The following is a 13,829-nucleotide window of genomic DNA, read 5'->3' on the forward strand; positions in this document are numbered from 1 at the left end:
TTTTAATACAAGTTTTATAAAAATCAAACTACCAGTCATAAAATATCAAGAGTCTTGCAGAAAATGTTACGAGAAATGGTCTGTTATTTTAACAAGTTTCCCGAGAATTAGGAAAAAAAAATAAAAATCTACAGTCTTCCTGGTAAACTGAGATATGAGATAATCTTTCACCAAGGTACAGTAATATTGAGGCTGAAGGTAAATCTAGATTTTTCAAGTACAGTCAGCTTGTAAAGCATTAATCCTTCTCTCTCACAGCCACTGAGAATGGCTGTGGCTGGAACTACAGGAGGATGCTCTGTGTTAACAGTTGCACAGGACAGAGATACTTGGGTACTACCTCTCCATAAGCCCTTGACAACATTTTTGAAAGGTTTATCAACAGTGCATTCTACTAATTGCTATAAATTACTGGTAGTTGCAGCTTCACACCTGTTTGGTGCTGGAAATGCCTCTGAGCTTAGAGTCATTGCAAGGGAAGGCAGCATAAGATCTCCAAAATGAGACCATAATTTCAAAGTGGTGTGAGGGCCAAAAAGTTCTAGATTTGTTTTTAACAATCATGTGATCACAGTAGCTGGGATGAACTGGAAGTTTAATTTAGAAAGGGATGATGATAACAGAGACCATCTATGTATTGGACAGCAAGGACAGGTGGAGGAGGAGGGTGGTCGTGCTTCTGAAATGTACCTCTAACTTCCCTCTTCTCCCCCTCCATTCATCCTGTGTATCAGTTCTCGGACAATTTAAAAATACCCTGCCTATGTACATACAAGACTTTGCCCTCCAGTACCTGGTTTGTCTCGCTGTAACCTGTATTTGCACAGCACCATAATAAAAGTCTGGCCCAACAGTGGGCTGTTCAGTGACATGGTCTGAAGACCATTGGCCTCACACAGTGGAGCAGTTACCTGCAGAGTGGTAGCAGGGCCTGTGGAGGCTGAGTTGTGTGAGTTAGATAGGAAAGGGACCCGTAGCCTTTCCTAGTGACCTCCAGGGCTCAGCACTGGTGAGCAGCTGTGGCTTACAGTGGAGCTGTGAAGCATCACCTGCTTTCCAGGGTGCAGGACCATGGCAAGATCTGCATACCACACCATTTCATGAATGTACAGCCCCATCACAACAAATTCATTCCACCTGACAGATGCACTTCAGGTTTTGAGTGTGATGGACCCAAATGCAAACATTTAATTTTTTTGTGTTCTGACTTATTTTGCACAGAACATTTTTCCAGTGTTATAGACAGAGATAAGTGCAGTATTTTTTAAGCAAAGTACTTTTTAATCAAAGTTTTGGAAAGAAACAGGTCAGATCTGTTCTGTGTTTGATTGCAAATGCCCTTTGCAAAAATCTTGTTGGGTCTCAGCATTTCCATCATGAACATACTTAAAAAATCACAGGCAAGGTAGAGATCCTCTCATATTTCACTTTGTTTAAACCATCTTGACGTGATCATTTGTTGCCATTATAAATAGTGAGAGTTGGGCTGCTGGGTAAAACACAAACATAGGAACATATCCCTATCCCTAGCTAGTTCTTAGCTGGAACAGAACATCCATTTTGCAGCACCACCTCTGAGTGGGAAAACATTTCAGAATAGCAACAAGGCTATGATAACTTTAGAGAAATATCTCTTAATGGGAGAAAATTAAGCTGGCTGTTCTCAGTGCCATATGAAAGCACTGCTTGGGCCTGTTTTTCTGCAGTATCCATTGACACTCCTGAAAAATGGATTCTAAAGCTTTCCAGTGTACAGCCTAAGCAGTCGTGGAATGGGAGGGCTGTGTCTTGGCTGCCTCTTGCATTGCCCGTGACTGGCTTCCTTCTCCTTTGTCCTTGGTCTGTCCAAAATCCTGCTGCTGAGGTGCTCTTCCCTTCCTGTTGATGTGGCTGTGTTGCTCCTGTTGAATGCCCTTGTGCTCATTTTCCCATTCCTGTTGCTTGCCATTATTTTCTGTCTAGTTTTCCTCCTGTGCAATTTCGTCATCATCTGTGTCTCTAATGCCTTTTCTCTTGTTCCTTGGTCACCCCCTTGCCTTGAGCCCATTATGGCTTGTGCTTTTTGTGCTTCCCTCTCCTGCCTTTCCTACTGGTGTAGTTACAGGATTTAACCTCTCCAGGGCAAGGTGTGTGTCTTGGTGTCCAAGCTTGCAGAGCTTGTTAACTTGCTCTGGATGTGTTTTCTCTTGAACCAAAGTTAGGCACCTGCATTGTGCTTGTATCCCTAGAGGTGAGGGAAACCTCACAAAATCAGGCTCATCATGGAGAATTGGGTGGCCATCTGAAAATTTCCACTGTGCAGAGCTTTCCAAATGGATATAGGAAAAAAGAAAGAGACTTCAGATGGAATTGTATTATTTTCCTCGCACCCCCTGTACACAGCAGATCCTTACCTCCATCTCAGAACTATCCTTGCCCAACAACACAAGCAGTAGATCAAGAGCATTTTCCTGCTTGTTGACTAACAATTCCTGTTTCTGGGCTGTCTGCACTCCAGTGAGTGCAACTAGTGAGAATTTGTTCCTACCAGTGGCCAGGCAGGGCCTCATGGCTTTTTCAGTATGACCCCACTGGACCAGAGGGGCTACTAGTGACACTCTAGTTTTATATCACTACTGCTTCCTGACCTAAGGGAAAAACAGTTTAAAGAAATTCTTCAGATTTTTTTACTTCTCTTCAGCGCTTTGAAACTGAGAGACCTCTATTTTTCATAATTTAAACTCCTGCCTAACTGGGTGAGTGTTTGAATTCCTAGACTATGACAAAATGCTAGCGTGTGTCTGCCTGAAATGTCGAGAGGATCTTTAATAACCTCCATTCACCAGATTCAGCGTTAAAAGCATTGCTGAGACGATGAGTGGAAACACTACAAACAAGGACCCCGGCGGTGGGGAGGGAGGTGCTCCTGTCCCCGCTGCCCCTCGCCACGGGGGCTGGAGGAAGCACGGCAGGGTGTGCCCGGTGCTGCCCGGGTGCCGTCCCCTCCTGCCGCCGTGCCGGGGCTGGCAGGAAGCTCTCAGGTGCCTGGCTTTTGTTTATTTTGGCTACGGGATGTTGTTCTTCTGCAGTAGCCTGCAGACCAAAATTTAATGCACAGATGACCCCGCCAAGCAGCCCGTGTGCCCGGCAACTGTGAGGAATGAGGGATTGCACAACAGAGCTTCACAGAGAGCAAAACTATTTCTTGGCTTCATTTGTTTTGTGTGAAGCATGGTGGCTGAGGGGCGAGACCTCTCCTTTCTCTGGAGAGGTCCTGGAAGGACTCTCAGAGGGAGAATTTTGTCTGCAGTGCTGTGGTAAGAGCCCATCACTGCCCTTTGGCTCTCCTGTGAAGTGTCCAGCACAGGTCTGGGATGATATTGCAGGAGATCTGCCATAGATGTCAGGCCTTCTGTCTTGCCATTGGGGTTTTTGACCAAGAGAAGAGCAGCCATTTGAAAAGCCAAATGATTTTTGCTTTTGCATTTCCAGAGCACACAGTGGTGTCACCATTTTTTCCTTTATTTAATTCCTGTCTTGGAAACTCATGTGCCAGGTTTTGTCCCATCATGATGCTTTTCTAGCACAGTCAAAAACCCCTTGCCGTGAGAAGAGCAGGACAACCTTGACCATAAGGTTATGAACGGGGATTTATGACCAAGTCTCCTTTTTATATACACTTAGCCCAAATTTACTGCTACAAACAGATGACAATGATAAGGTGGGCAGGTTGTTTAAAGTTTTGCTGGAATGCGAGCACAGTTCTCCTCTTGGCACCAGCAATCTGGCTTGTCTAAAGCAAAAACTCAGCTTTGCAAAAGCTGTCATTTGTAAGAACCTGATCCAAGTCCTGTTGGAAGCAGAAACCTTTATGTTGGGCATGCAGATTAATAGCACCCCATTTTCATTAGAATTATTCTTAATATCTTTCCACTGTAATTTTTTTTTTGAAGAGCACCTGGAAGAAGTCCTATTCACACATATAAAATATTCTTTGTTTCCAAAAATAATGAAATTAGTGTCTGTCTAGTACATTGAAATGCATTGTGAAGGCAACCTGGCTATGGGATGCACGCAGTGATCCTGAGACTCCAGCTGTGGCCTGGTGGGGATCTCAGCCATAAAGTGCAAGAGATATCCAGAGCAGGAGCTTTGCTCCAACTCTTGGACCTGAAGTGACTGATGAGAAAGGGCCAAAACAGCAGTCCTGAGGCACTGGGTGCCCTGGGATGAGTGCTGTGGGTTGATTCCTACTGCTTTCAACCTTTCTCATCCCACTGCCCACAGGATTATGCCAAAGGGATGCTGGCAGCTCCCAGAGCAGGTCCTGCTTCATGCTCAGGAGATACCCCTGCTCAGGTCCCCAGCCTGGCTTTCCTGCCAAGGGCTGTGTCACCTTCTCAAGTAAAATCAAGGTGCTTTTGTAGCTGAGGCTGCCTGAGGAGCCCTGCAGAGCTGCCTTGTGTGGTTTAACCACCGCTGTCTGCACTTGCTGCATGTGCCACAAAGCCTGTACATGACATAAAGCCACAGCCCATCTGTGCTGCTTGTTTTCTGATCTGAAAGGAGGAAAATGCATCCTGGAGACACTGCCTTGCTTACTTTCTGCTGTGCCTCCCAAGCTGGAGTGGGACTGGTTAATAAACATGATTCACTGTTGTCTTTTAGCTGTCAGGGCTGGAGTGAAGCTCCTGGTGCCAGCAGGTCTAGCTCTTCTCACTCAAGGGCTAATGCATTTTGCTTTGGGAAACAGTGACACCCAGCACCATGCGTTAGCTTTACCTCACGAATAGGCCATATACAATTTCCAAACTACTCAGCAATAAAACTCTTCTGTCTCATGCCTCGGTGCCAGCTGTTTAATTAGGAATAAGCAGAGGCTGGGTTTTATTTGTACGAGTAACAGAGGGTATTTTTTTTCTCTCTCCTTTCAGCTTGCGAAAGATAAAGAGCGCCTGCAAGCCATGATGACACACCTGCATGTGAAGTCAACTGAACCAAAAGCCACCCCTCAGCCCGTAAGTACCGAATTATGCCGAAACCAAAGAACAACCCTCACAACAAACCTCTCTTTCCTGTTTCCCACTGGAGCCACAGTGCAGAGCCTGGCCCATTCTAGAGCCTGGTGTGGGGAGATGTGAAGCTTGGCCAGGTTTTGTCATCCCGCTCTCTTCAGGGAGTTTCAAAGTCAAGTTTTGTTCCAAGGCTGGTCCATTGGGCCTTTTTCTGGCCTCATGTACTAGCCTATGAGTTGCTTTACATCAGTCAGACTGGGATGAAATCTTAGGAAGTGTTAGGAAGGAGTTGTAATTAAATTATATTTGGTATATTTATTTTGCTTTCTCCCTGTTGGACAGAAATTTACAGTAGAAGAGATTCTTAACTGCACGTTTTGATGATAATCACGGTTACTCAGTATCAGGTTTTATACTGTTGAAACTGAGAAGGGAAACCTCTGCCCCAGATTGCTCTTTAAAACAGGGGAAGCAAGGGAAGCAAGTGGCTTTGCAGCCCAAGGAAACTCCTGGATACCCTCAAACCCAGGCAGATTCTCCATCTCCTTCCTTGACTGATATGACTATTCTTCAGCTGTTGTTTTCTCCCAACCTCTTAATGCTGACAATGTTCTTTGGAAGTTCCAATGATTATTCAAAAATGGAGAGAGTGCTTTGCTTCTTGATTTTAAGATTTGTAAGATTTAAAGGTACACTGGCTTTATTTGATTTTGCTTTGAGTCATTGTGTGAAAATTAATTGAGCGTTGACAATCTATAGTTAGTACCAGCAATTTTAATCAATATGCAATGATGCAGCGTAATGACAAAGTATTGGTTTATCTGTTTTGACTGATTTTTTTTCTATAAATAAAGCAAACACACACCCATATATGTATGATTTATGGTGATAGAAATAAAAAGGAGTCAGACTATTAACCCAGCAAATATGGTAGCCTGCCAAGATGCAGTTGGTAGACAAAATTAATGTCTGAAACAGAACACATTACAGAGATAGAGAACATAAAATCATTAAACACTTCGCGCACACATTTTTACTAGAAAAGGATTTCTCAGTTTCCATGTAGTTGGAAATAAATGGCTGCAGAACTGCATAGGGAGGCTACCAGACAGAAAATTGCAGGCTATTCAGCAACACTGGAGCAGATGTCAAAGTCAACGGGAAATTTCCTTGCCTTTTTGGAGAGAGTTGAGTGGTAGGTATAAACCCTTGCATTTAAGCTGTAGTGATACCTAAAATTGCTTGATCCGATGGACACCAGCCCTCCAGAGTGGAAACTACTGACAGTGTCTATAAAAATAGCATTCTTCTAGTTCTTCCCATCCATCTCAGCCTGAATGCAAATGCATCAGTGCATTGTTTGGCAAAATGTGTAGACCCAACAGAATGGGGAGGAGGTTTGGTTTCTATAGCTCTTACTGGATTAAAAATTAAAACAGCGGAATAATCTGGGAGTCTCAAAGCACTCTGCCTTGAGGCCTTTCATAACAGCGGTGCCCCTCAGGAGGCAGGATTACAAACTGAAGGGAGGAAATCATCAGAAGGCGAGCGGCGTTTGGCAAAGGCCGCCTGTGATCGATGCGCGGCCGCGGAGGGCAGGAAGCTTTGGCGGGGCTTGTAGGCTGCAGAGATACCAGGCGGTGTCGCCATGAAGATTAGTGTTAACAGCTAATAAACAGGGAAAAGCAGAGGAAAAAAACCCCGTGAACGCAGGGGGAAAAGGGCTGTCTTGATTAGTATTAAAAATGTTTTACATTCTGGAAAATTATAGCTTTGTTGGGGACCTCCTACTAAATTTATTTTTAACTGCTCTATTGAAAATTCTGTACCACTAGTCAACATTATCTCTCAGTTGCTCAGCACAGTGTTTCTTTATTAAAAGAAATAGGCATGAATATTTTTGACTGAAAAATTAATAGCTTTTGAATTCATACACAGCAGGTTTTCTTTTGCAAAGAAGTCCAATATCGCTGCACAGCACTTCTATAACCATTTATTTAGAGTCCAAGTCAAACCTTTGACAGCTAGAGCAGTGTTACAAGCCAACATAAAGAACTCCAAGATGTAAACCAACAATAGGCAGTCTGTGTGAGGTTTGCCATTGTCAAATACATAGATTGTTTGGATTAGTTTATGTAAATGTACTGTTGTATTACCCTTTGGAAAAAAAAAGATCACATTTGTGTATGAAAAGTGGTTTCGTTCACAGGCAGCATTATAAATTCCTTATCCTTTAACTTACATGTTAGAAGTAAAAATTGGTGCCTGACAGGCCTATATTGTGTGGCACTCTGTTGTTGGATTGAAACTGCCTTCTTTTCATTTATTGAAATATAGAAAAATTTATTATAGATACCATCTGATAAATCAGAAATTATTAAAATATGTATAGGTGAAGCATTTGAAAATTAATTATAAAATGTAGAAGTATAGTGTTTTGCATAAATTGTGCTTTCCTAGTGAAAAAAATACACAGGCATTGCATAGACTCTGTTAGACCCTCATCCTTTTAACTCAGTGGGATAGGACTTTGGTAAAAAGATCTGATGACCATTATTGCACTGCAAAGTAGTCTTTACATCCAGTAATTAATTTTTTTTTCTGCCAACATAACTAATGCAAGGTGTATGTTAGAAGTAATATATTGCGGTGCTTCGGTGATTTTAAAGGAAAGGGCGGCTGTGAATCCAAACATAGCAATGAATTGGGATTTAAAATTACAGCCTTTTCATGACTGAGGAAATGTTCTTATTCTGCTTAAAAGATCTTAATGCTTGTTTTAAACTATTTTGCTTCTGGTAGGTTATGTGGTGTATGAGTGTCTGTGTTTTAGCCACATGTCATGTGTAATCTACACTGACCAGTGGTACCATCTTTGCCTTTTGAGCTTTGGGCAGTAACTGAGTGGTGTTGGACCACAGCCAAGTTCTTCAAAACTCAGCCCAGCTTTGGGGAAGTGTTGCTTGTCTGGTTTAGCCATGCCCATCCATCACATCCCCACCTTTGGGTGGCTTTGAGTCCTTGCACTATTACTGAGCTTCGGAAGGGTGGTAGAGTGGCCCTGCATTTTTACCCACCAAGGCATCTGTTCAATAGAACTTTCTAGTCCTACTAAAACCAATGAGATTTAAGCAAGCGCCTATGTAGTGTAGTGGTGGACGGCCCAAATCCTTGGCAGATGGGTACGAGGGCAGGGAGGTCGCTGTTGGTGTCCGGTGTGCTGCTCCCGAGGGACTGACTGCTGGACAGGCAGGAGGGAGTGTGGGGGGTAACACCCCAGGAGCTGGGGCAGTGCTCAGGACCACCTTTAAAAATGCCCAGCTTTATAATTAAAATGCTCAATTGGCAGCACTTTAAAAAAAATGGAGGAACCTCACAACTTAACACTTAGGGCAGGCAAGGTTGTTCATATTTGTACTACATGTGTTGTTTTGGTGGAACTAAAGAGCCTGCCTAAAGTGAGAACAAAGCTGTCTGAGACAGAATATGCTGTGACATGTTTTGGGAAGGTGAATTTTTTTCAAGGTAAAAAAACAAAGCCGCAAGACAAAAGCAGGAAAAAAAATTTCTCAAGAATTGTCACCCTGGTTTTGCTATTAAGAAGACTTCCCCAACATGCTCTTTTCATCGGTGTTAGCCATCAGCATAATGGGTTCAAATGGAAGTGTGCTTTCTTTTTGGAGAATTAACTTATGTCGAAGTTCATAGGAAGGGAAAGAGAAGGAAAAAGCATCAACCAACAAGTAATTCTTCATACTAGGTGCTATAACCATCTTTTAAAAATAGACAGAAAACTTTTAAAGACACTTCTGGCGCTTGAAATAAGATGCACTGCTAGATATCGCTTCTTTAATGTACTTTTTTTCCCCTTAACCATAGCAGTTATGATTGTTTTGAAATACTGTTTTTAGCAACTGTAATAACAAAGCATTAAAAAAAAAAGTCTTTAACTGTTGAGGTAATGACTGAGCATTTTAGCTGCTCTAGCCGTACTTTATAGTTTGAAAAAATAACGATACGCAGCAATAAAGACAGATTCTCAAGCACAACAAAAGCTGTTTTTATATACTGGTTTTCATTAAGTCTCACTCCTCAGCTTCAGTTTCCTTAGTATTCCTGCCAATAACAACACCTGCTAAGTGATTGCTGCTTGCCAGGCTCTGCATCCGATACACTAATGTGTCCAGGCTGAAACAGGGAGAGGAAGACACAGCATTTAACAAAGTTTTAGGCCAGTATTCACTTTCTCTCTCACCCTTGGTGTCAAGAAAATGAGGTTTTGCTCCAAATTATTTCAGTCCAAGCAACTTGGTGCAGATAAATCCTCAGCTCCAGTTGGGCCCAGAGCAGCAACATCCATCACAGAGGAGTCACTGTCCCGCAGCTGTGGGTATGGCCCCACTGTGACATTTGGAAACACATATATATATTTTTTCCTTTTAAAAAGAGTTTCAGGGCTATTTTATGTGCAGCCACTATTGTCATGTAAAATGTTTACACAAAAAGAAATCAGACTTAACCCTAGTGGGAGAGCCACTTACTGGAAATCTATTCTACAGGGTGAAGGAGAGGGTTACCTCTTTGCCCTGTTTATATCTAAAGAAAAAAAAAGAAAATTACTCAGTTTTCACTTTGAAAAACAGGACTATTTTGTGAAAGGGAAGGTTAATAATAAAATTCTAAACAGGATATTGAACACTGAAATAATTACAGCATTTATGATGAAGTCAAAACAGTATGAGGAAATATTCTCAAAACCCAAAACTGAACAAAGCAGCCAACAAGGTTCAGTTATTGAATTTGCAGAATTTTAAGACCTAAAACTGCTATGGATTCTGGTGCGTTTTCTCTTGGTTTTTTTCCTTGTTTTTGGTTGGGGATTTTTTTTAAGGCTGTAAGAAATCCTCTCTTCCCCACATCCCTAGTGCAAACATTACAAAAGCATTTAACTCCATGATGCAAGGAGTTACTCTGAGAGTGCCCCCGTTGTGTCTTGCTGTAGTGCAAAACACTTGCTCGTTGAAGTGCTCACTCTGAGAATTGGGCTCTCTTCCCTCTGCCAGCAGTGATACCTCATCCAAAAATTATGGTATGTGGAAAACAGGCTGTGTACAAAATACCAACTCGAACAACTTTTCTAATCATAGTAACTTGTTTTTAAATAGCAAATGCAAACAGGGAGAAACTGTGTCAAGTTTCCATCAGGAAAAGAAACCCTCCCAGCCCAGTCCCTCCCTGATCTTTGCCCTGTACAATCATCCACAGCCACTTCCACATTTCTAATTGACACCAATATTAAGATTTAATAGTTTACCATTCAGATTAATAATTCAAGATGGCAACAAAACCAACACCATTCATAATTTGTTATTCTGCTCTAATTCACAACCGATTTTTCAGCCTTGGCGCTGTCGATGCAACAAAGAAAGCGGCAGCAAAGGCTGTGGAGGGAGCACAGCCCTCTCCTCCCTTACCCTGGCTCGGGTTTGGGGAACCCAGCTGGAAGAGGAGCATGTCATCAAATAAAACACGGAAAAAGGAAAAACTTCACTAGCAATGGACAAGGTCGTGTTTCATTAACTTGTTGGTTCAGGCGCACAAATGGTCGTCGGAGGTGAAACGCGGCAGACTCGCGGCGTTCCAGCTTTTTGTTCTCTCTTTCCTCACAGACTGCAGTCATGTTTAATTTGGAAACTGGGCTCCTTTGGCAAATTAGCAATTAGAACAATTTTGTGGGAATATGTATATGTGTCATTAGGTTTCCTGCAAATTAATAGCGAGAGCAGAGGTCAGGCAGAAATTTTCCACTTGACTGCAGCTCCTCTGTTGAGATTTGGCACTTTGTTTTGGAACGGCCACAGCTGCTCAAAGCCACAGTCTTCCTTTAGGAACTGTCTTTTAATTAGTTTACCTCATAGCCATTATTACAAATATTACTGCCTCCCCTCCTTGAAATAAAATTACTGTTTCTACAAAATATTCCGGTGACATCTTGCACCACTGCACATTGATGGTGGGGTCACTTGGATGCAGCGTTTAATCATTAGATCACCTCCATAAGCATCTCCTAATTAGAGTCCTTACAATACAATTTTATCTGGTAATTAGCTGAGATTGGCTGCTTCCTCTGTAGCTTATTAGTGGCAGCCCAGCAGTGGGTGTGAATCACAGTGTCATTTGTCAAGCCTGTTAAAGCCCCCCCCCCTTTGCTCGTCCTCTTCTGTGTTTATTCCTCGTAGCTACCTACACTGAAAAGCCTAAAGAAATTTAACTTGATTCAGATTCTTTAAGCAGGGAACACTGACCTTTGTGGATCCTTTCTCACAGTTTCCTAGTAGAAACAGATTAAATGTTAAGTTTTTACATGCTGAAAGAGGAAGGGGACTCTTTTGAAATGGAGTAGTTGGAGCCGTAATGATGAAGCAGAAGCAGTGATCTTTCCAACGGGAGGGCCTGGCTGCTGAGCCTTGCGCTGGGAAGGGCACTTAAAATTGATGCAGATTTCCTTGCAGTTACTGGACTGTTAAAATGTCCATTTAGAAACTGAGATAAAATACAGTAGATTTAATTTCATGGTGAGACCTGTCAGTTGCACTATTATTACCATCACTGGTCCTTTTATCATATGTAATAGATGGATAATGGGGAGACATTACTATATAGATGTCCCTAATCAGTGTCCTTAAATCATGCCAATCAACAAGCGGACCGGGTGGCACATGGTGGCAGTGCCAGAGGTACCATGAGGGTTTAAACTGGTGAGCTCAGCTCCAGGCTGCAGTGGTGGTTTAGACCAGAGCAGGACTATTGAAATCAATACCTTTATACCATTACCCCTTTCTGGGTTCACACTCTGTGGCTTTGCTGTAAAATGTTAAAATATTTCCCTCTGGAAGGCAGGAAAGCACCTGTTCAGCAAGGTGGGTGTTTGCAGATCTGCTGCTCACCATCTCCTTCACTTGGAGCAGCATCACAGCCCAGTGGCCGCGGGCCTTTGCCAGGCATTTGTTTCCAGGGCTTCCCTCAGCTCACTCCCTCTCACCATCAGGAGGGAAAAGCAATCACAATTTATCTTTCCTCAGCTGCACCCTTTCTGTGGGCAATGGGCCTTTTGTGTTGGTTCTGTCTGTAGTGTTACAGCCCTTTATTTTGCACTACCTTTGTTTTGGATAAATCCTATTATTTTGATAAAGAAATGTTATTTGTGGCTATTAACTCATATGAGGGATGCTAATAGGAGTTTCCTTATCTGGTTACTGTCATATGAGGAAAATTAATACAGTGCCTTATGGATGAACATGAGATATTTGGGGGCATAGCTGCATCATGTGCCTTGCCTTCATCTCTAAAGGTTTAATGTCCAGTAAAATAGGAATTTTAATGACGAACAAAAGTTGTAAAATTCAGTAGGAATTTTGCTACTGACTTCAATGAGGTCAGGATTTCACCAATATTATTTGCAAAACAGCCTAAGGGAAGGAAATGTGGAAGTAGTCAAAGAGCCCTTTTCTCAGTCGTCTTCTCTGATGTTGTAGTTAAGGGATCAGATTGTTTGTTTAAAATACTTCAGCAGGAGTGACCTATTGAGACTGAGCATCGTCTTTCAAAGGACATTGTAGGGCAAAAAGAAAGGGTCGGAGAGGAATGTGGATGCTGGTTATATAAATAGGGTTGTGCGTGGAAAGCACTCAAGCTGGAGCTGGGTTTCATACCAAGTCCTGGGGGCAGGTGTGTTTTACAGCCTACTGGGGCACACTGCCACGAGTGGGGCTGGGCCTCGTGCAGGTAATGCTGATGCCTTCTGTTCTAGGAGGAAAAAAATGAGTGGTGCCACTTGTGCTGTGCTGAATACTCACAGTATTTCATGCACTGTGATTAATTAAATTATTCCAGTGTTAACCTGCTCTGGGCTTTGCTTTTAAAATGGATGAACAGAGGGGAGGGAAAAAGAAAAGTCCAAATGCTGAAGAGAGAGATTGCATTTCTTGCTAGCACATCCCTAGGAAAGTCTTGCCTTTTATTTTAAGCCTTATGCCTTCAATGAAGTATCCAGGAAGACTGATTAGAAGCCATGCATAATGATAGCATGGAAATCAGAGAGGTATGGGGTTTAGACTGTGAAACAATGAAACTTGAAGTAAAATATTAAAACGATTATGTACTGTGCTAGATCTTGCTTTAAGGTTTAGATAAAAATTCATGATTTGTACTTCTGGCAGCAGGCTACATTGTTCTGTTTTCTAAACCTGTTCAGAAATGTATATATTTATTTCCCTTTCTTGGCTCCTAAAGGAGACATTGCAGCAGAACTTTGTGTCGAGTGCTTGGACTGTAGGGTCTGCTCCGAACTAAGGGACACTCCAATATCGGGAATATTCTCTGCAGCCCTTAATCAGCCAAAAATGCTGTTTGTAACCAAACCCTCATCCTTCCCTCCGCAGCTGAATCTGGTATCGAGCGTCACGCTTTCCAAGACCGCGTCTGAGGCGTCTCCGCAGAGCTTACCTCATACTCCCACCACCCCGACTGCGCCCATCACTCCGGTCACGCAGGGACCGTCGGTCATCACTACCACGAGCATGCACAACGTCGGGCCCATCCGGAGGCGGTACTCGGATAAATACAACGTCCCCATTTCTTCAGGTAAAGGGGTTCTGGTGGTACAGCCCCCCCGTGGTGGGGCCATTTGCTGTTGCCTGTGGCTGTGATGATAACAGAACAACTGCTCTTATTTAGCAGATATTGCCCAGAACCAAGAATTTTATAAGAACGCAGAAGTTAGACCACCATTCACGTATGCATCTTTAATTAGACAGGTAAGCTGAGCCAAACACA

General features: G+C 42.8%; 1 protein-coding gene across 20 annotated transcripts in view; it reads left to right on the forward strand.

The window, feature by feature from the left end:
• Positions 1-13,829, forward strand: part of FOXP1 (forkhead box P1) — a 380,458-nt gene that overhangs the window by 344,274 nt on the left and 22,355 nt on the right. For 17 of the 20 annotated variants that reach the window (XM_071550249.1, XM_071550237.1, XM_071550236.1 and 14 more), the window contains 3 exons: positions 4,914-4,997; positions 13,436-13,637; positions 13,731-13,810. In XM_071550249.1, coding sequence (XP_071406350.1) covers positions 4,914-4,997; positions 13,436-13,637; positions 13,731-13,810 — 366 coding nt within the window. The remainder of the gene's footprint in view (positions 1-4,913; positions 4,998-13,435; positions 13,638-13,730; positions 13,811-13,829) is intronic. The other 3 variants (XM_071550248.1, XM_071550252.1, XM_071550251.1) reach the window with 1 other exon arrangement.

The sequence above is a fragment of the Pithys albifrons genome, chromosome 3, assembly GCF_047495875.1.
Source record: "Pithys albifrons albifrons isolate INPA30051 chromosome 3, PitAlb_v1, whole genome shotgun sequence".
Lineage (NCBI taxonomy): Eukaryota > Metazoa > Chordata > Aves > Passeriformes > Thamnophilidae > Pithys > Pithys albifrons.